The 25,138-nt window shown below is 43.5% G+C and overlaps 1 protein-coding gene across 2 annotated transcripts in view; it reads left to right on the top strand.

Moving 5' to 3' along the window:
* MTUS2 (microtubule associated scaffold protein 2) overlaps window positions 1-25,138 on the top strand; it is a 388,875-nt gene that overhangs the window by 232,013 nt on the left and 131,724 nt on the right. For both annotated transcript variants that reach the window (XM_070800225.1, XM_070800223.1), the window contains exon 7: window positions 9,606-9,767. In XM_070800225.1, the coding sequence (XP_070656326.1) occupies window positions 9,606-9,767 (162 nt within the window). The remainder of the gene's footprint in view (window positions 1-9,605; window positions 9,768-25,138) is intronic.

Genomic DNA, 25,138 nt, shown 5'->3' with positions numbered 1-25,138 from the left:
TGGGGATATATGTGTAGATATAGCTGACTAGCTTTCTTATACAGCAGAAACTAACGCGATGCTGTAAAGCAATTACATTGCAATTAAAAACAAAAGATTGTGAGAACCAGTAACAGACCAGGAAAAGAAAGAAAGGGTTCTTCTTAAGAGTGTAAGAAATCATGACTCGGGGAACAATTCTGACTTCTTTGCAGCAACCCCTGCCTTGTTTAAAAATATATGGAATGGAAGGTTGGGGCTCAGTTGCCATGATCCACTTTTCAGTATTTGACTTAGTTGAAAGACCCTGATGCTGGGGAAGATTGAAGGCAGGAGGAGAAGGGGACAACAGAGAATGAGATGAATGGCATCACTGGCTCAATGGACATGAGTTTGAGCAAACTCCGGGAGACGGTGAGGAACAGGGAAGCCTGGTGTGCGCTAGTACATGGGGTCGCAAAGAGTCTGACACAACTGAGTGACTAACACACAACCCTCAGATGTTTTGGAACAATTAATTAAACAGGCCTACGACACAAAAAGCAAACTATAGTAGAGCCCGAAATCCAAGTTATGGAAATGGAACAACTAACCTTTCTTATTGGTCTGTTAATAAAAACTGGTAGGTAAGTCCTTGATCATTTCTATAATTTCTTGTACCATATTAATAACTTTAGCAGAATTTAAATTGAGTTCAAATCAGATGCTCTTATCTTTTAACAACTCCTATATTAAGCATATAATTAAAATGCTCCAGTTTAAATATTTTCCCCAAGGTTTTAACTCCTAAAAGATTCACACAGTGATGAACCAGAGTCTTCACGAGTGAGGGCTCAAGCTTTTAAGAACTTCAGGTAGGGAAAAGGGATTTATGATAACTGGTCTAATTGATATAAAAGAGGAATGGTAAGAGATTGCTTTTAATTACTCAAAAGTCTCTTGAAAAACCGTATTAGCCCTTGATCTTTTAAGTCACTAACCTGCATCAGTCACTAACCATGCTCTCTCCTTTGGGAATGTGACTTGGTAAATATTAAAGAGAATTTCTTAGATCAAAAGGAAACTTTCAGTCACTTATGTGCTGGGAGTTCACATGCCCTGGGCTGGGAGATGCTGGCTTTTACCCTCTGCGATTATATCTATGATCTTAAGAGAGATGGTCTGATCACCCCAACCTTTGCTCACTTTGATAACCAGCTTGGTCTCTCTTAGAGTCTGTTACTTAGCAGGAAATTGAGAGAAGATGTTATAGAGAAGATGGCATTTAATGAGGCTACGGAGGACGGGAAGGCTGGCCCATGTCTCAGGGTGTCACAGATGGGAGGGAATGGTACCACTCACACAGACCCACCCTGCCTTTACCATTCGTGTCCCTGCACTATGAACCTCACTTAACCAGTTGAGCTGCACCCATATTTCCCCAGTTCCTGAGCAAACTTAAGAAAGAAGACCCTCTTTGCTATATGTTAGAATGGATTCCAGGAAGGTTTTCCTGGAATGTCTGGGTGGGGAGTAAGAAGCGGGGACAGAGGTGTTTCTTGTTCTCTTCTGTGACAATTTAGTTGTGATCATTGTCAAAAGAAGGAAATTTGGGGGAAAAGAATGCCTAGCCCTGGGTCACTGTGCCAGCTACCGACTGAAGCCCTGGGAACCTGTGAAGGTAGAGGTGGCTGGCATTGTCGGCATCTGCTGCTTGCAGATATCATCTGCTTCCTTGATTGGTCTGGTGTGTCAGGGGAGAGATGTCTTGAGGGTATTTTCATAGGGCTTGCATGGAACAGGATTTCACAAAGCCAGGTGGCACATGGGACAGAGGGGGCTCTTGAAGAAATGACAGCTGATGAAACAGGGCTGCTTTTGATGATGTTGGTGCACACGCCGTGGATGACAGCTAACGTTTATTGAGTACCAGGCGTTTTACGAAGTGATGTGCATTATCTCATTGAAGTCTCAGGCTAAGCTAATGACATAGGGCAAATAAATAAATAAACTACATCATTAAAGAGGCTGAATGAGTTAACATTTTAAGGAGAATGTTACTAGGAAGGTTCAAATCCAGTCTTGAGTTTGGGCGGAACCTGTGGAGTCCATGACTGTGCTACATGGTGCTCTTATTATTACTACTCTTAAGACTTGCTGTCAGGGCTCTGATGGAAGAGCTCAGGAAGAGGAACTCTGCAGCAGGAATCCAGAGAATTCCTGTGGACCTGGTGAACCCTCTTCGCCCCACACTGACCCACAGAACTGCATCCTGCCGCCTCATGGTGAGGCGGTGTAGGTGATGTCTCCTGGAACCACTTACTGGACTCCTGGAAGACTGTACTGAGGAAGATACGCAGGCCAGCCTTGGATTAGTGAGAAGTCAACACTTGCTCTGGGCTTCCCGGGTGGCTCAGTGTAAAGAATTCACCTGCCAGTGCAGGAGACATGGGTTTGATCTTTGGATCGGGGAGATTCCTTGGAGAAGGAAACTACAACTCTCTCCAGTATTCTTGCCTGGAGAATTCCATGGACAAGAGGAGCCTAGCGGGCCGCAGGCCATGGGGTCATGAAGAGCGGACACGACTGAGAAACTAAAGAACAGCAGCGACACACTTGCTCTAGGTGAGGTGGGAGGAGTGAGAGGCGTGCCGCGTGTTTTTCCTTCTTTCCTTAGGACTTCGGTTACTGGGGAGAGATGGATAAAGGAGCACGATTCTTTAGAGGTACCTCTTCAGAGCTAGACCCCAGTCATTGTGTTGGAGAGACGTGAAGCCATGAGATGTTGGTGGTTGGAAGAAAAACAAGAGGCAGTAGCCTGATGAGACTAATATGCTTTGAATGAGGCTCAGTGTTGGCTTAGTGGGCATAGGGTCAGTGTTGCCTTTACTGAGGGCTTAGATGTGTCCAATACTATTCTAAGCACTTTAGTCTAAATATGTATAATAGTAACTCCTTTAAAGCAATAACTGTGATGATATCCACTGTTATCCTCCCTTTTACAGCTGAAGAAATGAAACAGAGAGAGAGTGAACCTCTTGTCCAGGCTTTGAATCTAGGCCATCTTAACATTTAACTATTATCCTCTCAAACTTTATCAAACCCCGAGATGAATGCTTAAGATGAGACCGAAGCAAGAACTGAAATGATACAGAGTAAAAATAATAGGTAAACAGTACACTCTCGGGGAGAGGGGTGGGATGCTTGGGCAAAGGACCCCAAAACTGTTAAATTCTGATGTTTATTTTTCTGCATATTGTTTTAAAAATGTTTGAAAAGCACCTTACTACATCACAGCCAGTTGACACCTTTTATGCTTAGTATGTCTGTGTTCATGGGAGCTGTTGAGGAAAGTGCGAAGCTTTTAGAGCATCTCTGGGCTCAGAAATGGAGAAAAGGAATTGGCTACGAAGGGAAGCACTGTCCCCATGGGATAGGTTTGCACTTAGTCCGTCCTTCATCCATACAGCAAGTACTTCTCCAGCACAGCCTTGTTGATAGTAGAACAGGAAGTCACAGTGCGGAATCCTGCCTGCCTGGAGTTTGCAGTCGAACTGTCAGAAAAATATGGTGGGACCAGATAGTGGAAGAATTAGAGTACCAGAAGGGCTTCCCTGATGGCTCAGTTGGTAAAAAATCTGCCTGCAATGCAGGAGACCCGAGTTCAATTGCTGGGTCGGGAAGATCCGCTGGAGAAAGGATAGGCTACCCATTCCAGTATTCTTAGGCTTCCCTTGTGGCTCAGCTGGTAAAGAATCTGCCCGCAATGCGGGAGACCTGAGTTCGATCCCTGGGTTGGGAAGATCCCTTGGAGAAGGGAAAGGCTACCCACTCCAGAATGCTTGCGTGGAGAATTCCATGGACACAGTCCATGGGATTGCAAAGAGTCAGACATGACTGAGCGACTTTCATTTTCTCTTTGGAGTACCAGAAAGACAACTTTGGAATTTACTTGGAAAATCTGGTAGAAGTATAGGGAGGGGATGCACTGAACGAGGGAGCATTGAAGGGGGTGGGAGGGGAAGGGTAGGGCCCTACCACTGTGTCCCCAGCAGGTGCTAAGGGACTGACGTGGGCAGACAAGGGGTATAAATCTGGAGTCTGTAACGGAAATGGAAGCACACTGCCTTGAATTGGTTGATAAAAGGGAGAGAGTCAGGAGGGTTCCGACACTTCAATTCTAAGTTTCAAGAGCAATGATGATCATTAATAATCAAAAAGATGGTCATACTGAGTTAAGTAAGTCAGAGAAGGATAAATATCAAATGACATCCCTTATGTGAGGAATCTAAAAAGACATGTTACAAATGAACTCCCTTAAAAAACAGAAAGAGACTCACAGACTTAGTGAACTTACGGCTGCTGGGGGGAGGATGGTGGGAAGGGATAGTTAGGGAGTTTGGAATGGACATGTGCACACTGCTATATTTAAAATGAATAACCAACAAGGACCTACTGTACACAGGGATCTGTGCTCAGTGTTATATGGCAACCTGGATGGGAGAGGAGTTTGGGGGAGACTGGATACATGTATATGTATGGCTGAATCCCTTCACTATCCACCTGAAACTGTCATTGTTAATTGGTTTATGAAAGTGAAAGTCGCTCAGTCGTGTCCGACTCTTTGCAACCCCATGGACTATACAGTTCATGGAATTCTTCAGGCCAGAAAACTGGAGTGGCTAGCCCTTCCCTTCTCCAGGGGATCTTCCCAACTCAGGGATCGAACTCAGGTCTCCCGCACTGCAGGCATATTCTTTACCAGCTGAGCCACAAGGGAGGCCCAAGAATACTGGATTGGGTAGCCTATCCTTTCTCCAGCAGATCTTCCCGACCCGGGAATTGAGTTGGGGTCTCCTGCATGGCAGGCAATTCTTTACCAACTGAGCTGTCAGGGAAGCCCCTAATTGGTCTATATTCCAATACAAAATAAAAAGTTTAAATAAGTAAATAAAATGCTTGTTCCCTGGGGGGATGGCTTAGGTTGAGAAAACAAAGGTTAAAAAAATAATAGTAATAAAGGAGGGTGGGGGCTAGTGTGCAGCAGAGGGAAATGTTTACTTTAGACATTCCCTGTTGCCCAGCCTCTCCACTTAAAGTGATGTCCCCTCCTTCACCCTTGAGTTTCTCCTGCTCCTGTGTTTCTTTCATAACTGATGGCAGTTAGAGATGATCTTGTTTATCTGTACCTGTTTGGGTCTGGATGTCCCCCCACTGGAATGTAAGTGGTGTGAAGACAGGACCATGTCTGTCAGGCGCCCCCTGCCCAGGGCAGAGCCTGCCACAGAGTCTTGATCTTCTTCATTCAGACAAAGATACATCTTTGCTGAAATGATAAGCTAGCAGGTTTACCTTAGCACTTCAGTGAGAAATAAAGCATACACCTGAGTTAAAATATGTGGGAGGCAGGAAATAAAACATTCAGTTGGTACTTTAATAATTAAACTAAATTTTGCTGCCAAGTGATAAATATGGCTAAGTCAATGAAATATGCATCAGTGAAGCAATTGTGCAGCCAGAACATTATACAACTTGATTGCTTGGGATTGTTTAAAAAAATCAGTGAAGATTAATCATTATAATACAGATAAATACTCAGAATCAAAGAAAGATGTTTCTTCAAGTTTGGCTGTAATGCCTTCATGGTATTAATAACAGATTTGCTATTTTTGTACAGTCTTCCCAACCTCATTCTAGTCTAGTTGATGTTCATCTCTCAATCCATTCTTTTCTTCTTTTAAAGCTCAGCTTCAGCTACCCACATTCCCAGTAAGTGAGGTAGGGATATGGAACGGAAACCCTGGCTTCAGTCATGGTCAGAATCATCCTTTGCAGCAGGTTGGGGGGACACACTCATCACTTTGTGGGGTGCTCTCAGGGCTCCTGTATATCTACCCTTCCTCCTCCTGGTGTCTCAGATCCTTCCAGGGACTTTTATTCTTGCAGTGCCGCCTTGTCTGGCCTGAATTTTCACACATCCTCCTCTGTCCGTGGTGCAGGCCCACATCTACTCAGACTCATCATTCGTGCATGCTTATCCACTGCAGGAGACTCGGGCTGGTTGAGAATGGGATGGCTAGTTACACGCGTGGACCACTCCCACTGGCTGGGTCCTCAGGAGCATCTCTGGCTCACACAGCCATGGTTCATTTCCAGTTGCTTTCTCCTTTTATCGAGCAGTGGTTTGATATTGTCTGCATTGTTGTCAAATACTAGAGCAGTTACAGAATTCAGCAGCCCTTTGCAAATTCAGAGGACTTGTCATTTACTCAGTAAAGTGTCTTTAAGTGCTGGTCAACTTCAGCTGGTTTTCAAAGAGGGGTATTCTTTACTGCCAACTGTCTCCCACAATAATGGACAAGAAGGGAGTTCAGTTTTATTTTATTATATTATTTTGTTTCATTTTATTTTTTTTGTAATTCAAGACTTCTCTCAAAGGGGAGTACAAAGCTTCCTTGACACTTCATACTTCAAACAGATGAATTACTTCCCAGCCTGGATAACAGCAGAATTTCCAAATTGAGATGTTCACTGAATTATAAATTTCATGTAAGAGAATAATACCGAGCACAAAAGGATTTGATAAAAGGGTATTTGAACTCTGATACAAAATATTCCCCTTCTTAAGAATATTTAATAAACTGTTAAATAAAAGATGCCGTGTGAAAGATTTGATGTTCAACTTCCAGTGCAGTTTTCAGTAGGTAGATTATTCTGGCAGTATGTCAGCAGGAGGCTGAACATTAGCTAATTCCATGTGAATTTAGTGATGTTGAAAATTTTTTCATGCCTCTGTTGGCCATCTATATATTTTCTTTGTAAAAATGTCTATTCAGCTCCTCTGCGTATTTTTAATAGGGTTGTTGAGTTGTATGAGTTCTTTAAATATTTTGGATATTAACTCATTATTGGATATATTATTTGCAAATATCTTCTCCCATTTGGTAGGTTGTCTCCTAATTTTATTGATGGTTTCCTTCGCTGTGCAGAAGCTTTGTAGTTTGATATCATCTTGTTTGTTTATTTTTGCTTTTGTTTCCCTTCCCTGAAGAGACATTTGTGGATCGATACTGCTAAGACCGGGGTCACAGAGTGTGTACTGCCTGTGCTTTCTTCTAGGAGTTTCATGGTTTCAGGTCTTGTATTCAGGTCTTTAATACATTTTGACCTGATTTTTGTGTACTGTGTGGCAGTGGTCTGGTTTCATTTTTTCTGCTCCTGTGCTTACTTTTAAATCTGAAATTCAGGGTACAGTGTGCCTCCTTTCAGTGGAGTTTCATCATCTTTGTACTGTTTGTGTGAATCAAATGTATTTCCTATCCCTGTCTTTCGTTGTTTTTGTTCAGTTCCCAAGTCATGTCTGACTCTTTATGACCCCATGGACTGCAGCATGCCAGACTTCCTGGTCCTTCACCATCTCCAAGAGTTTGCTCAAACTCATATCCATTGAGTCATTGATGCCATCCAACCATCTCATCCTTTGTCACCGCCTTCTCCTGCCCTCAATCTTTCCCAACATCAGGGTCTTTTCCAATAAGTTGATTTTTTGCATCACTTGGCCAAAAAATTAGAGCTTCAGCATCAGTCCTTCCAGTGAATATTCAGGGTTGATTTCCTTTAGAATGGACTGGTCTGATCTCCTTGCAGTCCAAGGGACTCTCAAGAGTCTTCTCCAGCACCACAGTTCAGAAGCATCAATTCTTCAGCACTCAGCTTCTTTATGATCCAACTCTCACATCTGTACATGACTACTGGAAAAACCATAGCTTTGACAACATGGACCTTTGTTGGCAAAGTGATAGCCCTGTTTAGAACTATTTAAAACCTTACACAGGACCTTCAGAGAACTATAGGGCATAGGTTCTGTGTTAGGAAATAGCCGTCTTTATTCTTCCTTCCTAAATACTGTTTTGTTAAGAGACAAAACAGATTTCACTCATTTTAAACAGACTTTCAGGTCTTCAGAGGGAGGAAAGCAGCCATCTCTTACTCTGAGGGGTTGAATTAAACTCCTGAACATTTGAACACTAAAGCCATTTTAATAATGTTATCATTTTGATGCAGGCCCTATCTGCATAGAATGTTAGGGCTATCCTTTTAAAATGATAGAAACAAAAACTTTAATCTTTCACTACAATTACATATATATCTTCCAGCTGTCAGTGTGTATTTTCCATGGTAGACAGTCACGTTCCTAACTGGATAGTTTTCATCCCAACAGGCAGTAATCTCAGTATATTCAGGCTTTCTATTTAATTTGGTAGATTAGTCTTTGCAGCTGTTACTCAGAGGTGCATTTAGAAGATTTATCCTTTAATAGGAATAGATGGTGGTGTCATATATTGTCTTTAAGAGATTACACATATAGCCAGCATAGTAGGTTTAAAAATTTATAGAGGAGAAAAAATGGGCCACGACCATTCTGGCATTTAAATCTGACACAAATCCCAGTATGCCCTGTCTTCAGAGCAGCCCATCATAAAGAAGCTATTCTGTTGACACAGAGCCTGTTTCTATGTTGAATAGAAAACTGAAATGACCAATAGACATCTTCTGCCTTTGCAATAAACTGGGCTCTAATGCAGGGTCCTCTTAATTTGATGCTGTTGCTGCTGTTTAGTCGCTCAGTCGTGTCTGACTCTTTGCAACCCCATGGACTATAGCCTGCCAGGCTCCTCTGTCCTTGGGATTTTCCAGGCAAGAATCCTGGAGTGGGTTGCCATTTCCTTTTCCAGGGGATCTTCAGACCTAGGGATGGAATTTGCATCTCCTGCATTGACAGGCAGGTTCTTTACCACTGAGCCACTAGGGTAGCCCCCTTAGTTTGATGAAGCCTCGGCTTGTCAGATCAAAAGCTTCGTGAATTTCAAGGGGATTCTCTGCCTGCATGCTTCTCACCCATCTCCCTTTATCCCAAGGCCCTTATTCTGAAGATGAAATGAGCTGGGTTTCAGGGAGCCCTGAATCCTCTTCTGGACCAGCGGTGTACGTGTGTGTGTCCTTACTCTCATCTCCTCTGGGACACTTACATTGGTTTTCAGAAAAGTGTTGCTCATCCTCTGACAGTTATAAAATGAATGCTTATCATATGTGTGTACAGCTTGTTGTTTAGTTGTTCAGTCATGTCCGACTCTTTTGTGATCCTATGGACTATCACCCACAAGGCTCCTCTGTCCATGGGATTTTCCAGGCAAGAATACTAGAGTGGGTTGCCATTTCCTTCTCCAGGGACTCTTCCTGACCCAGGGATCAAACCTGTGTCTCCTGCATTGGCAGGTGGGTTCTTTACCACTGAACCATCTGGGAAGCCTGTGTATGCAGCTGCACATCCAGAAAAGCAGATTGTGTGTGCATGCGTGTGCGTGTGCGTGTGTGTGTGTAAAATCTTCAGTGGAGCGAAGCTGTTCTTGGCTTTGGTGGAGCCTGTGGCGTGTGGGTTTGGAGGACAGACTTCCCTGCAGTGACTGAAGGCAACCTCTTTTTCCACACCTCATCCCAGAGAAATGCTTTTCAAGGCCACTCATCAGGAGTTGGGTCAAGTTCTGATGCAGGTGGAGGCTTCAGGGATAGATAGGTGGTGGTGCCCAGCAAGGGGGTCTACCCGTTTTTCATGACACTGTCATTAACGCACAGTCTGCCTCCTGCAGGTTCATCCTTTGGAACTGAAGACCAGCCACCTCTAAAGGCAGCTCTCCCTGCCAAAGACACACCCAAGGGGGCTGGCCGGGCAGCCCCTCCAGTTTCCTCCAGCGCGACCACACCCCGCAGGAGTTTGCTTCCGGCACCGAAATCCACATCCACACCGGCTGGTAAGACTCATGCTGCAGAGAAACTGCAGTGGAGAGCTTTTTCTGAGAGCCTCTGGGTACATCAGCTGTTTAGACGGGATGACAGATGTCTTTCCGGTGGCTTTTAATATTAGTGGTAATAATAGTACCACGATTCTCAAGGCACTTTCATCTATTCCTGTGTTTAAATTCTTAAAACTCCTTCTTACTCCTCCTAGTGACTGGTAACCCATCAAATCACAGATTCCAGTGCCAAAAAAAAAAAGGGGTCAAGCTCATTTAGGCTCATTTTGCTTAGGGAAGCAGGTGCTGATGAAATCTATCACTGGAAGAATGGTAGGAGCTAGCTACAGACTCTGCAACCCAGGAGTGATCACATGGTCCCTGGGGGAACACTGCTGCCTCAACAGGGATGTAGGGGTTCTGTCCCCCTGCACATTCCAGGCTGGTTCCATCCAGGCCAGGATGCAGGGATCAGCAGCTATGGCAGAAGGCTGGCTCCAGAGTCATGTTGTGCTTGCCGTGTCCAGGCCAGCAAAGCCAGTGCCCCTCCTGACCTGGGAAGCTAGTGACAGACGCAGGGGACTCAACTGATGTAAACGTGTGACACGTGAAGGTGCTTGTCAGCAGCTGAAGCTGCTGGATGTGGCCCCCGCCTGCCTTCTCCTCCCGTGTCTCACGCATGCGTGTTTGCCTTCAGGATGTCCAAGCATCCAGCATGTGGCTTAGCCTCATCTTCTGCACTATGTGTAGGAAGATACTGAGAGTGAGGGAGCCTGGGTCTTGAGCCTGAATCCACGTTAGATGGTTCACCTCTGACGGTGTTCATTCCTCCGTGTTATTCTTCTATGCTCCTGTGCTCATGTACCAGCGATATGTACACATAGATGGGCCTGGTTCCTAAAAGTAAAATTGCATTGTACCTTTTTTTTTTTTTTTTTTTGATGTGGACCATTTTTAAAGTCTTTATTGAATGTGTTGCAATACTACTTATGTTTTATGTTTTGTTTGTTTGGTTTTTTTTGGCCAAGAGGCATGTGGGATCTTAGCTTCCTGACCAGGGATCAAACCCACATCCCCTGCTTTAGAAGGCGGAGTCAACCACCAGACCACCAGGGAAGTCCTATACATTTTTCTACATGTCACTTTCCTTACTGAAGGCATGTCATAGAGCTGCCCTCAAAGTCAGTGCATGGCTGTTTTCCACTGGTTGCCTAGTGTGGCTATACCATGATCTATTCAGACATTCCCCTACCGGCAGGCATTCACTTTGTAACTGGCATTTGCCACTATTAACTGATGCTTCGGTACATGTCCTTGAACAGGTGACATTCTTTCTACAAGATTGATCCCCAGGAGTGGGATGGCTGTGCTTGATGTGTTAATGGATATGACTGGATTCCTTTTCAAAGGCTTCATTTCCACCCATATCGCTAATAAGAATAGATACTTATCATTAAAAAAAAAAAAAGTGTCCATTTAATGGGAGTGAAATTATATTTCAGTGTTATTTTAATTTGCATTTCCCTGATCACTTCAATGGAGCATCACCTCATAATCCCCTCTCAGTTCAGTTTAGTTCAGTCGCTCAGTCGTGTCCGACTCTTTGCGACCCCATGAATCGCAGCATGCCAGGCCTCCCTGTCCATCACCATCTCCCGGAGTTCACCCAGACTCACGTCCATCGAGTTAGTGATGCCATCCAGCCATCTCATCCTCTGTCGTCCCCTTCTCCTCCTGCCCCCAGTCCCTCCCAGCTGGGGACATGTAAATTGACCTGTTTGGTTTTTTCTTCCTCAGTGGAGGGAAAGCTCCCGGGGACAGTGACCTTGTCCCATTTATTTAGCCCAGTATCCCTGATCCTGCAGTCGCCTCAGTGACTAACTCCCAGTGGCTACTTAGCATCTATTCATTAACAGTCGGATGAATCAACGAATCAGTGAATGAATGTCAACGACCTATGACTCTCTTTTAGTTCCAGTTTCTTAACATGTTTGGTTTGGGTTTAAATAGAAAATAAGTAGACAAGCCTACAGTGAGTTAAAATACAGTGTTGAATAAATCCTGTAGACCTGTGTTTATCAAATTTTAGTGCCTCAAAACTACCTGTAGAGCTTGTTAGAAAAGATTACTGGCTCTCGTCCTGAGTGACTTATTCAGTGGGTCTGGGGTGAAGCCTCAGAAATTGCATTTCTAGTAAATTCCTGGGCTTCCCAGGTGGCTCAGTGGTAAAGAATCTGCCTGCCAATGTTCAATCCCTGGGTCAGGAAGATCCTCTGGAGAAGGAAATGGCACCTACTCCAATATCCTTGCCTGGGAAATCCCCCGGACAGAGGAGCCTGGTGGGCTACAGTCCATGGGGTCACAAAGAGCGCACAACTGAGCACATAGCACATAACTTAATACACATAAGGCTCTGCATTTGATTTTCCAAAGACATAAAACTTCTTATACATTTTCCCATTATTGACAAGGAGGAGGTGTTAAGGTGTTTAGAACAAGAGTTAATTACCACCATTTGCTAGGTGGAGGACCCCACCCCAGCCTCTGTGTAAACCCTTGGCTGTGGCCCCTGTGAAATGGACTCATCTGGGGAAAGTGTGGTTGGGAAAATAGAGCAGAAGATGAGAGATTTCAGGACATTCTCTTCTAACTTGCATCTCACTCCAACACCTAATTTAATAACAATTTAAAAATTATGATTAAAAGATACATTTTATTACTGAATTTTAACTTTGCATTTATCCCATAGGTATGAATTTTTCATTTAAATAAAATGTAGTTCCTAATACCAAATCAGCTTTCCCATTGCCTTGTTCTGTCATCAGACTAATTAAAAAGCAGAAGGCAGGCATGCAAATTACAGTTAAATTCCAAATAATTGGGTTTCTTGGGACTGTAGGGTATTTGGGTTATTCTAATTACTTGGGTAACACCAACCCTTGTTTTAACTCATGCTGGTATTTCTAAACTGTGATGTGTCACTTCTTTCCCTTGGTGATTCCAGGCTAATGATGGCAAGCTCTTGTGTCTTTGGGTCAACTGTTCAATTACTGTCATCCATGTCTTCAAATGCAACATGTACCCACAATAGAACATGCCCGGGGAATGCTTGGGCTGTTTCTTTTAACCTAGATTTCTGATGTGAGTTTTTTCTGTGAGTAACTTTTTTCTGGTTTGTTTATTCAGGAAACATTTTAAACACTTGCTTTAAGCCATAGGTGACTTAGATTCAAGAATAATTAGAACAGTCACAATAAGGTAAACAGAATTGTACACTAATAATTAGAGTGTCCCTTGGACAGCAAGGAGATTAAACAAGTCAATCCTAAAGGAAGTCAACCTTGAATATTCACTGGAAGGACTGATGCTGAAGCTGAAGTGTTTGGCCACCTGGTGCAAAGAACGGACTCATCTGAGAAGACCCTGATGCTGGGAAAGATTGAAAGCAGGAGAAGAAGGGGATGACAGAGGATGAGATGGTCGGATGGCATCACTGACTCAGTTGACATGAGTCTGGGCAAACTCGGGGAAATAGTGAAGCACAGGGAAGCCTCGTGTGCTGATGTCCATGGGGTCAGAGAGTTGGACACAACTGAGTGACTGAACAACAATTAGAGTGAGAACAAGAGATCTGTAATCTTATCCGCTGGCTGTCAGTTATTTCTAGCAGACCAGGAAGTCATTGTAAGATGGATTAAGAGGGACTTCCCTGGTGGTCCAGTGGCTAAGATTCTGTGCTCCGAGTGCAGGGGGCCCAGGTTCTGTCCCTGGTCAAGGCACTAGGTCCCACATGCCACAGCTAAAGAGCCTGTGTGCTGCAGTTAGACTCGGTGCAGCTGAAATAAAACAATATTTTTTTTAAAAGATGGGTTAAGAAACAAATGACCCAAAAAAGTTTAAATTAAATATAATAGACTTTTAAAATCACTTAATCACTTTCTCTTTATTTGTTTAATCATTTTCTGATTTGTTTATTTTGTAATCACTTTCTGATTTCAGCAAAGATACAAGGTAGCATGCAGTAAAGGGCCCAGAGGATTAAAAATCCAAGTAATAAAAAAGAGAAGAGCCTGATAAAACTGGACTCAGAGCTTCCTGGCTGCAAGAAGAAAGAAAGAAAGAAAAAACATAATTAGGGGGGGAAAAAATAGAGTGTGGCACTTTATCAGAAGAGAGAACTTGTTTTTTAGCACAAATGTGTATGTACGATTTTAATTTTGTGAATTTTTAAAAAATTACGTTGAACAACATAATGGACAACTTTAATAGTATATTTTTAAGCATATCTTTTCTCATAATAAAATAATTGAAATAGTTTAAAATTTGGGAATAGGGAAGGCCTTCCTGAACATGATATAAAACCTGGAAACCTTTAAAAAAAAAGATTTAACTACATACAAATTTTAAATTGTCTGCAATAATGAACATCATAGAATTAAGAAGGTTGATAGACTGAATGAAAATGCTGCAACAAAGTTTTAATATGAAAATCAATAGAAAAAAATACAACTTAATTTGAAAAAATAGGTAAAATATATGAATGGGTGACTTAGACCATAGAAGAACAAAGTGGTCAGTGGCCATAAATATATGAAAAGATATTCAAATTCACTTAAAACCTATATACCTAACCTCTGTGCTGTGTTGCTTAGGCATTCTTACTCAGATGGAAGCCAGTTAATTACATTTTATTGAAATAACTGTCATTGAAAAATAAAGGTTGAGATTGAGTCTTCCTTTTTTTAAATTAACTTATTTTAATTGGAAGTTAATTACTTTACAATATTGTGATGGATTTTGCCATACATCGGTATGAATCAGCCATAGATATACATGTGTCCACCACATCCTGAACCCCCCCCCCCACCTCCCTCCCCACCCCATCACTCCGGGTTGTCCCACAGCACAGGCTTTGGGTGCCCTGCATCATTCATCAAACTCCCGCTGGCTCGTAGTGTATATGTTTCAATGCTCTTCTCTCAAATCATCCCACCCTCTCCTTCTCCCACTAAGTCCAAAAGTCTGTTCCTTACATCCGTGTCTCCTTTGCTGCCTTGCACATAGGATCGTCGGTCCCATCTTCCTAGATTCCATATATATGTGTTAGTATTCATCTTTCTCTTTCTGACTTACTGTACTCTGTATAATAGGCTTTAGGTTCATCCACCGCCTTAGAACTGAGCGAGTGAGTCTTCTTTCTGGGACAATGCTAGTTATGCACACACCGCACCCTGATCCCCTACAATCCATTCTGGATTCTGTCCACGTCCCTTCTTTCCCTGGGCTTTCAGTCACAGGCTGAGAACTAATAACACTGTACTGAGCAAGATCTACTCCCAGAATATCATCTTCCTATAAGTTAATAAAGATCTTAGCTTCTTTGACATCAGTATGATGACAAAGGAAACTGTCATGGATTTAGTGCTAATGGTTAAAAAAAAAAAAAGTATGGAACACCCTCTCCATTGCTATATAAAGAGAAGAATTTTAGAAACTTAACCTTAGTCTTTTAGTGACTCTTTGTCTCTGAATTTTCATGAAAAGCTGTTCTGTTGTTCGTATGTCAAATACAACATCTCACCAGGATGTTGATCTACGTAATTTTGCACAAATATTCAGGCTTTACCCATTGACTTTTCTAACTGGTCTGCAGTTGTTGTAGCAAAGGGGAGAATATTTTCAGTTGAAATGTTGATCTGATGATAGGATACTGCTTGGTCAATATGCCTTCTGATTGTGTCATGTTGACACGATGTATTATGGAAAATAAAATTCCTTTATTCAGACTCAGCTATATAGAAGGATTTCGTATGGCTATACAGAGAATGAACAGCTGATGTCTTATTGTTTCGGTTTCTCTCCCCCTAAGGAAAAAATTCTCTGGGAATAGTGAGGCTGTTGCTTTATAGGTACAGAAGCTCCACTTGTATCACAAAAATTATTTTACTTCTTTAAAAGCAGGTTATTATTTCTGTATTAAAATCACAGATGTAGGTGTTTTTTGGCGTGTATGTGTGCTCGCTCAGTTGCGTCCGACTCTTTGCAGCCCCATGGACTATAGCCCACCAGGTTCCTCTGTCCATAGAGTTTTCCAGGCAAGAATACTGGAGTGGATTGCCATTTCCTCCTCCAGGGGATCTTCCCAACCCAGGGATTGAACCTGCATCTCTTGCATCTCCTGCATTGGCAGGCGGGTTCTTCACCACTGCATCACCTGAGAATTCCTATTTCTGGGTATACTATAGCCTTTCCTGGTGGCTCAAAGGGTAAAGAATCTGCTTGTAATACAGGAGACCCGGATTTGATCCCTGAGTCGGGAATATCCCCTGGAGAAGGGAATGGCAACCCACTCTAGTATTCTTGCTTGGAGAATTCCATGGGCAGAGGAGCCTGGTGAGCTACAGTCCATAGAGTTGCAAAGAGTTAGACACGACTGACAGACTAACACTTTCTTCTTTCTTCATAGTGTAAAAATACCAGTAGCGTGTCTGCACCGTCAGAATGTTTTTACCGAGCACTTGGATGTTCTGGGTTCTGTAAACAGCCTGCTCTAACATGTCTCCTCACCCTCCCTCCAGTCTGGCCAAGCATCATCTCCCCTCTCTGGGCACATCTAAATAAAGAGACTCAGTAAGAACTTGCTGAAACAAAATATGCAACTTTAGGACAAGACAGGACAGGTAAAGGGCTCACTTTGCCACGGGCATCTTGGATCTGGAGGTTGGGGACTTGTTCTCACCATAGCAGGTGACGTATGCTCCTTTAATGGAAATGACTCTGAGAGGCAGTTCTGACGGTGAGAGAGTCATGGCACCGCACAGTGTGGAAGCCCATGCTGACCCAGGCGTGGGACCTGCAGGGGACAAGCCCAGAGCAATTAGGTTGCGCTGGGCTCTTCAGTACAGGGGGTGTTATCACTTGGTGTTGGCTGTGTTCTCCCTGAGACGGGGTCCCCATGGTTCCCCCAGCTTTAGCTCATCAGTCCTCGTGAAGCCAACAGAGGGACCTGCAATGGCTTGGGGGTGGAGGCGTTTACAGGAGAGTAGAAGTGTTAGAAAGAACATTAGTGGGAGAAAAATTAAGGTGATACATTTGAGGCCTGTTCCTTTGCATGAGGTCCCAGAGATAGGAAAATATGGCGGGATGATGGATGGAGTGACTATCCATTGCATGGTTCAGAGGGTGGTGTTTGTGGGTGTCTTGGAAGGCCTGTTTGCTGTTCTTTCTGGCCAGCAGTGGGTGGAGAGCTTCCTCCCCACCAGGCCAGAAGGCCCTGTGAGTCCCATGCTATGACCCCAGAGTCCAGCTCAGTCACTCTGGGCCGGGCAAAGTCAGGGGAGGTGTGGATGGGCTTCCATTCATTCCATGGAGGTTTCGAGAGCACCTTCTCTGAGTTAAGCTCTGTGTTGGATGCTGGGGGACATCACGTGAATGGGACAGACACAGTCCTTGTTTCTACAGGGCTGCTGGTGTCACAGGAGAAAAAAGCATAAAACTCATACTTACACACGTATTTAATTATGGTTATGCTGAGTGTAACAGGCTTCCCCAGTGGCTCAGCAGTAAAAAATGTACGCAGGAGACTTGGGTTCGATCCCTGGGTTGGGTTGATTCCCTGGAGTGGGAAATGGCAACCCACTCGGGTGTTTTTGCCTGGGAAATCCCTTGGACAGAGGAGCTTGAAGGGCTGTAATCCACGGGGTCTCAAAGAGTTGGACAGGGCTGGGTGGACACACACCCACGCTGAGTGTACGGTGGAGGCGTATTTAACAGACCTAACACAGTGTGCAAAAAGCATGCAGGGGAGACCTAACCAGTCAGTCCGAGTTGCCAGGCGGCAGGAGTGGGGATGGCGTTCTGTGCAGGTGACCATGTAGATCCCCTCTTTGTAAATATTAGAGGTTCCCAGGTCTCCCTCCCCACTGAAAGTCTTGAACCTAGGCTGCTGACCACTAGATGGCTTGTTAATTTGAAAACGTGCAGCCTCCTCTCCCCTTTCAACCCTTTTGTGGAAGAACTGGAAAGCTGGTAAAAAGACAGGGTCAAAAATAAAAAAGTACAGAAAATGTACAGCTGCTTCCTCAGTCACTGCTTTTACTGGTGGGTCCCCTCTTCATCATCACACAAGCATTGCCCCTTAGGTGGTTCATTGGGACAGTTTGATTTTGTGTGTGGACACTTGAGTTTAAAGCTCTGATAACCTCATCCTCTGGGCACTTTAGTGGCCTCGAGGGCTGTTTAAAAATTATCATCGAAGTGTCACAGAATGATCCAGGTAAGGGACAAGATATATTTCTCTTAATCTGCCGTTTCTTTCATGGAAGCACGGATGATATTTTTGATGATTTGGGAGGTGCAATGGGACACGCCCATCGTACCAGCGAGAATTTGTAAAATACCACGACTCACTTGCTATTAAGCCCCGTGTAGGCTGGTGTGAAACCTGAAATGATGTGGTGGCCCCTCCAAAGTGGGGCAGAAAACCCTAACTCTCACGTAAGAGTATATGCACGTATTGCATCTCAAAGGTTGCACACCTGGTATTGTGCCCACTCTGCTTGTCAGCCTCCAAGAGCTATGGGAGCTGGGCCAGCAGTAATTAGTGCCAATGGTCCTGTGGAGCTGCTTTTGCGTTGTGATTTCTGACATTTACGTGCCTCATAACTCTGCCTCCTGAACTGTAAGTGCATTGTTATGCAAAATGCTTCCATGCTGTAGCCCCGTCTCTTAGCCTGATGAGCACGGCACTTTTAATTACATGTCAGTGTTTAAAACTTTCCAGTTCTCTCCAGATTTGTATGTTTTACTAGCTACCTTATGCTGATGAAATACCAAATACCCTGTTTACTGTCTTTGGGTGATGACGTTGGGGGGAGCTAGGAAAAATGAAAATATAGTAAGAAAAAACAAATGCCAGCCATTCCTTTTCTAAGATAACTGGCAAAACATCACACATTTCTTGGACATTGCAGAGTCTTCGTGTATTCATCTTTGATCCATCGATCAGCATATTTGTGTCAAGCACTATTTCAGGCCCCACACTTTGTTATCAGTAATCTCTTCAGCAGCTGATCAGAGTCTAAAGCCCATGATGGACATGAGAAGCCAGTGTATGACTACCAGATGCAGGAGTATGAAATATAGAGTCCCCCAGTCTTAGAAGTGGAGAAGGAAATGGCAACCCATTCCGGTGTTCTTGCCTGGAGAATCCCAGGGACGGGGGAGCCTGGTGGGCTGCCGTCTATGGGGTCGCACAGAGTCAGACATGACTGAAGCGACTTAGCAGCAGCAGCAGCAGCAGCAGCAGCAGTCTCAAAAGTAGCTCTGACTGTTGAACAACCCACATGGCAGGTTGATAGGGATGAATGACAGCAGAATAAGTAATGTGACAGAGAAGACTGAGCACCGAAGAATCGATGCTTTTGAACTGTGGTGTTGGAGAAAACTCTTGAGAGTCCCTTGGACTGCAAGGAGATCCAACCAGTCCATCCTAAAGGAGATCAGTCCTGAATATTCATTGGAAGGACTGATGCTGAAGCTGAAGTTCGTTCTGTAGTCTTGGCATGCCGCAGTCCATGGAGTCACAAAGAGTCAGATATGACTGAGCAACTGAACAACAGCAGTGTGACAATACCCTGCTGTGTATCCAAGCTGGACAGTGGCCAACCTGACGTCATGGTTCATGACGTCATGGTTCATGACGTCAAGTAGAATAATAATTGCCAGCATGTTTTGAGTACTTACTGTATGCTTGCCAGACCCACCATCTCATTGCATCCTTACTTATTATGATGTGCTGATACTATTCTTAACCTTATTTTATAGATTAGGAAGCTGTGGATTAGAGAGATCAAGTCATTTTCTAAGGGTAATGAAACCGGAAGATTTCTGGGTTGACTTCAAGCCTGGGAATCTAGCTGCAAAACTTTTATTTTATCACCATAGCTTCTATTTTATAGTGGCCACTGTCTCAACTGTGAGTTATCGTTTACCACATTGGTAGTTTACATTTTGAAGAAAAAGATGAATATTATCATAAAAGACAATCATAACATAGGCTGTAAAAAAATTAGAGAATTATAGTACAATAATCCTTACAGTCAGGTGAATTCCTGACATTTTGAAACCACTTCTTATTTTCCTTTTTTCATTTCTTCTCCAGTATCTGTTTCTCCCCACATAATAAACAGGCCTGACGTCCTAAGTGAGTAATGAGAAATCACTTTCACACAGAACATAATGAGTCAAGCTATTCCTGTGATGGATTTGTGGGAGGAAAATAATCCAGTTCTCCTGGGGAATCAAGACTCTGCATGATCTGTTAGGTCCTGAGAACATGTGAATAAGTAAATCGTGGTGGGAAAAGTACTTGGATTTTTCAAAACTTCCTAAATAGAAACTGGGTTTTATTCACCGTGGCAGTTTTAGTTAGGTAAGTTCAAATGAAAGGAATGGTCTGAATTATTTGTCTTATTCTATCCAGTAATTTACTTTCCCATTAATTCAAGAACACAATAAAATCGTGCCTTTCAGGGCTAGCATTTCCCCCATACAAATATGATCTGCTTAGTATTAAAAGTGCCCAAGTAAAAAGATTAAAAATTCCCTGGTGCCTCCTGACGGGCGGGCGGGAGGTCCAGGAGGGAGGGGTTGTATATGTACATGGAGCTGGGTCACTTCGTGCCACAGTGGAAACGAACACAACGTGGTGAAGCAGCTATACCCAATTTAAAGAAAATAGAAAAATCAGAGGGGAGGAAATGATGAAAGCAACATTTTAAGAAAATTTCCCTCCGCTGTGGGACTGGAACAGCCTACCAGGTGCCCAGCATAATGAATGAAAAAAGACCCTCACGGGACGGGCACATCATAAGATTTCATAAGACTGGGGAAAAGAAGAGGCACCAAGGTTGAACTTTAGAGTAGTACCTAACTTTCCCAAAGCACCCCTGAACACTGAAAGAAAGACGCCTTCTCAATCCCCAGGGGAATGATTGCCGCATCAGAATTCTGGGTTTAGCCAAGTGACCAACTGTAAGAAGAAATTTGCGGCCAAAGTGGGGTGTGTGAATTTCAGAGGTAAGGTTCTAGGTGATCCAAGGTGCAGGGTGATACCCAGGTTTCCTGATTAAAGGTGCCTAGTAAGAGTTGTTGTTGTTCAGTCGCTAAGGCATGTCCTGACTCTTTGTGACCCTGTGGTCTGTAGCCTACCAGATTCCCCTGACCTCCACTATCTCCTGGAGTTTGCTCAGATTCATGTCCATTGAGTCCCTGATGTAATCTAACTATCTCATCCTCTGCCACCCTTCTTGTTTTGCCTTCACTCTCTCCCAGCATCAAGGTCTTTTCTAATAAGTCAGCTCTTCACATCAAGTGGCCAAAGTGTTGGAGCTTCAGTGTCAGTCCTTCCAATGACTATTCAAGGTTGATTTCCTTTAGGATTGACTGGTTTGATATCCTTGCTGTCCAAGGAACTCTCGAGAGTCTTCTCCAGCACCACAACTCGAAAGTATCAATTTTTTGGTGCTTAGCCTTCTTTATGGTCCAACTTTCACATCTGTACATGACTACTGGGAAGACCCTAGAAGAGTGGCAGTTGTCTAAGTACTGAAAGGCTGGGATGTCAAATGAGTTGTGCATGGGATCATGGACATTTCCCAGCTTGATGGCAGGACCTGAGGTAAGAGGAAGACCATGTCTAGGAGTAAGTGAAAGTCAGTAACTATAGCTGTAGTGACAGCAAGGAACAGTGTTAGAGTATATCAGCCAATAGTTAGGAACCTCCAAGGAAAAAGAGTTTAACACAAGCATAGGGCTTCGAGTTCCGGTGGGGTGGTGCTGGGTGGTTTGAAAGAGATCTCCTGACTGAAAGATAAGTTGGGTGAGGATGATGAGGACCATTTGAGAAAGTTACTCTGAAAGATTGAGGCCAGTTGTGGGTGGTAGTGGTTTAGTCACTCAGTCGTATCTGACTCCTTCAATCCCATGGACTATAGCCCACCAGGCTCCTCTGTTCATGGGATTCTTCAGGTAAGAATCCTGGAGTGGGTTGCTGTTTCCTTCTCCAAGGGATCTTCCAGACCCAGGAATCAAACCTAGGTCTCCTGCATTGCAGACAGATTCTTTACTGTCTGAACCACCAGGGAAGTCCATACTTGGGGATTATAAAACTTTTAAATAGATATGGTATTTTCCCCCAAACCTCACTCCTTCATTCTTACCTTTTCACAACAGTCTTCAAAAGTAAATTATCCCTGCTCTTATCCCAGGAAATAATTAGATCTCTGTTACAAGTCTGATTTTTGTAGGTCTTTATTTGAGCACAGAAATCTCCTTTATTCTACTTTGAATTTCCACTTCCCTCACACATGCAATAAAGGGTGGAGGAAATGGAATGAACCTTTAATAGTTTCAATCTAGCCTCATTTCAGGTATATTTAGACTGTTTCCCTCATTAACTCCATTTTCCACCAATGTCAGATATTTCTGTTGATTTTTTAAAACTACTATTGGCATGGGGATTCCCTGGCCATCCAGTGGTTAAGACTCTGAGAGCCCACTGTAGTGGGCATGGATTCGATCCCAGGTCAGGGAACTAAGATTCTGCAAGCCAAGAGTGGCAGTAAAAAAATATATTACTATTGGCAGCTAAAAGCTGTTTCTTTCTCTTATCTCTGCAACCCCTCTGGAGTCCTCTCTCACCTCCCCCCTCTCATTTATAACTCATCCAGGTTCCTCTTTTATTTGTTGTGTTTTTATCTAGATAATATTTCCTTTCTTCATCCCATTCAGTCCCTATAAATCTTTCCTTGAAATGGCCCCTCATTCTATCCATCTCCTAAGTGACAACAGAATCCCTGCTTCCTGGTTACATCACTCATGTTTTCCTATTCGCCTTCTGCAGCTCCATTGCCTGATAATCATAACTTACATTGTTGTCACATTTACCTTTCATTTTTCTTCCTGTTCCTCTTCATCTTCCTAACGGGGCCTTTCATGACATCTGGGCCAGGTCTGTTGGGCTAGGGGAATTAGAATTAGCCCCATTAATTCCACTTTCACAAGTGGATAGAATGAGAAAGTTAGACAGTTGGAGCATAAAGTCTCTGGCTGTGCAGGTTTCTTTATCCTTTTTGTTTCTTATCTTTTCTTACTTCTACTGAGATTTATTTTCAGGGATTGGTGGCCCATTGTGTGTGAGGTTAGGAGCCTATGAAAATTCCCTTTGATTTTTTTTTTCTTGATATGCTCATTTTATTAAAAAATATATATAGCATTTTTCTTTTTATGAAAAAAAAATAGAGCATTTTTCTAACCATTATCTATAATCGAATTTTTTCTTTTCATTTTGATGTGCTCCCTGAGGATTCTGAATTAAGCATTGTCATTTGTCATCACATTTTTAAGAGCACAGCCTCGTGCTCATCCACCGCTCTTGACTGGGGGGCTCTGGTCCTGGGCTCAGGGCTCTGCTCAGGTGGACTTGGCGTTAAGCATCCGTGATGAGCAGTTGTAAGAAAACACGAGGTGGGTCTTGGAGCAGCACGTGTTGGAGTCTTGCATGTGGAAGGCCCGTGTCCAGGAGAAGCTGAGCTCACACGCTCTTCTTTCCTCCACCGAGGAGCAGTGTCCAGGAGCTTTGCCAGGGAGCTCCTTTCGACCTAAGCCTCTGAGAGGCTGTTTGCTGCTCTGTTTATGGTGAAACGCTTTAGGGATTGTCTGGAAATAGGTGACTGCTGTCAGTGACTGTCAGTTTCAAATGAAACTCTATGACTTCTCCTCTGAGACCAGAGGGAGACCAGCATTTCTTTCCCCACTGCCGCCTTCTTCTGCCCCCGCTCCAAGAGCTGCAGTGACAGGGTTCTGGACTTTGCACACACACAGCCGCGTGGGGTAAGGGGCAGGATGGGGCACAGTTGAGGGGTGGGAAGGCAGATGCCTGTCCAAAGTCCAACCAGGGGGCAAGAGCTTTTATAGATGGAGGGAGGGGGCTGTAGGCAGAAACAGCACAGTCAGCTCTGACAATCATCTTGAAATTGGTCATTGGGGGTCTGACCAGCACCATCTTGTTTTAAGTACAGTTAGCCTTCAGTTCCAGGGCATGCTCCCAATTTCCTTGAGGCCGGTTCTCAGAATTGTTACAGCTTATGTCACGGCTACAGTCTAGTCATTATATAGTTAGCCTCCACCTGGTGGAGGTTTCAGTATCTATGAGACAGCTCACGGCACATGGTTCAGAATATTATCTATAGCTCTTGAGAAGGACCTAAAGGTCCTTGGCTATGCTTACAGACTAAACTATCATTATTTGGTCTCCTGTGACTGTTTTCCTCTGTTTTTGCATGGTCTCAGTTCTCTGATTAAACTTATTCTTTGGCTAAATTTTTCCACAGACAGAAGACAGGCAGAGGACCTGGGGCAGGGGATGGGATGTGGGGGCAAGGACCATCGGGTCCTGCTCCATTTCAGTAGGTACTCTGGGATCTTATGGAGTAAAATGAAAGTTTACAGTGTACTTAAAAATTATTTACTCTGAGTCCACATTGCAAGAAAATTGCAGAAGCCACTGTATTCTTGACTAATTGCCCTAATTTTCTGTGCCATCAAGAGTTCCCTGAACCACAGAGAAATTTTCTCGGCAGCTCCATGTTCCTACGGGGACAGGATCGTGAAACTTTCGATCAAAGTTATGCTTGTGGAATTGTTTGTACTCAGCTGGTTGCTTTCCTTATTCCTTCATAGAGCAGACAAATTATTTTCATTTTGTTTTTGGTTTCATGGCTTTTGTTTTTTATTATAAAAACAATGTATGAGATCTTCATTAAAAGTGGAAATAATGCAGAAGCATATGAAAACAAAAAGTAAAATTCCCTTGATCCTACTGCTCAGAAGTAGTAGCCATTATCAAAAATATTTTAAAACTAGTAATATTTTAAGCTGGCTTAAAACTCAATATTCAGAAAACTAAGATCGTGGCATCTGGTCCCATCACTTCATGAAGGGGAAAAAGTGGAAGCAGTGACAGATTTTATTTTCTTGGGCTCCTCAATCACTGTGCACAATGACCACAGCCATGAAATTAAAAGACTGTTGCTCTTAGGAAAGAAAACAATGACCAACCTAGACAGTGCATTAAAAAGCAGAGACATCACTTGCTGACAAAGTCTGTCTAGTCAAAGCTATGGTTTTTCCAGTAGTCATGCATGAATGTGAGAGTTGGACCATAAAGAAGGCTCAGCACCAAAGAAGGTGATGCATTCGAATTGTGGTGTTGGAGAAGACTCCTGAGAGTCCCTTGGACTACAAGGAGATAAAACCAGTCAATCCTAAAGAAATCAACCCTGAATATTCATTGAAAGGACTGTTGCTGAAGCTCCAGTACTTTGGAC

Source organism: Bos indicus, chromosome 12, assembly GCF_029378745.1.
Source record: "Bos indicus isolate NIAB-ARS_2022 breed Sahiwal x Tharparkar chromosome 12, NIAB-ARS_B.indTharparkar_mat_pri_1.0, whole genome shotgun sequence".
In the NCBI taxonomy this organism is placed as follows: domain Eukaryota; kingdom Metazoa; phylum Chordata; class Mammalia; order Artiodactyla; family Bovidae; genus Bos; species Bos indicus.
This window is presented reverse-complemented; position numbering and strand designations above follow the sequence as displayed.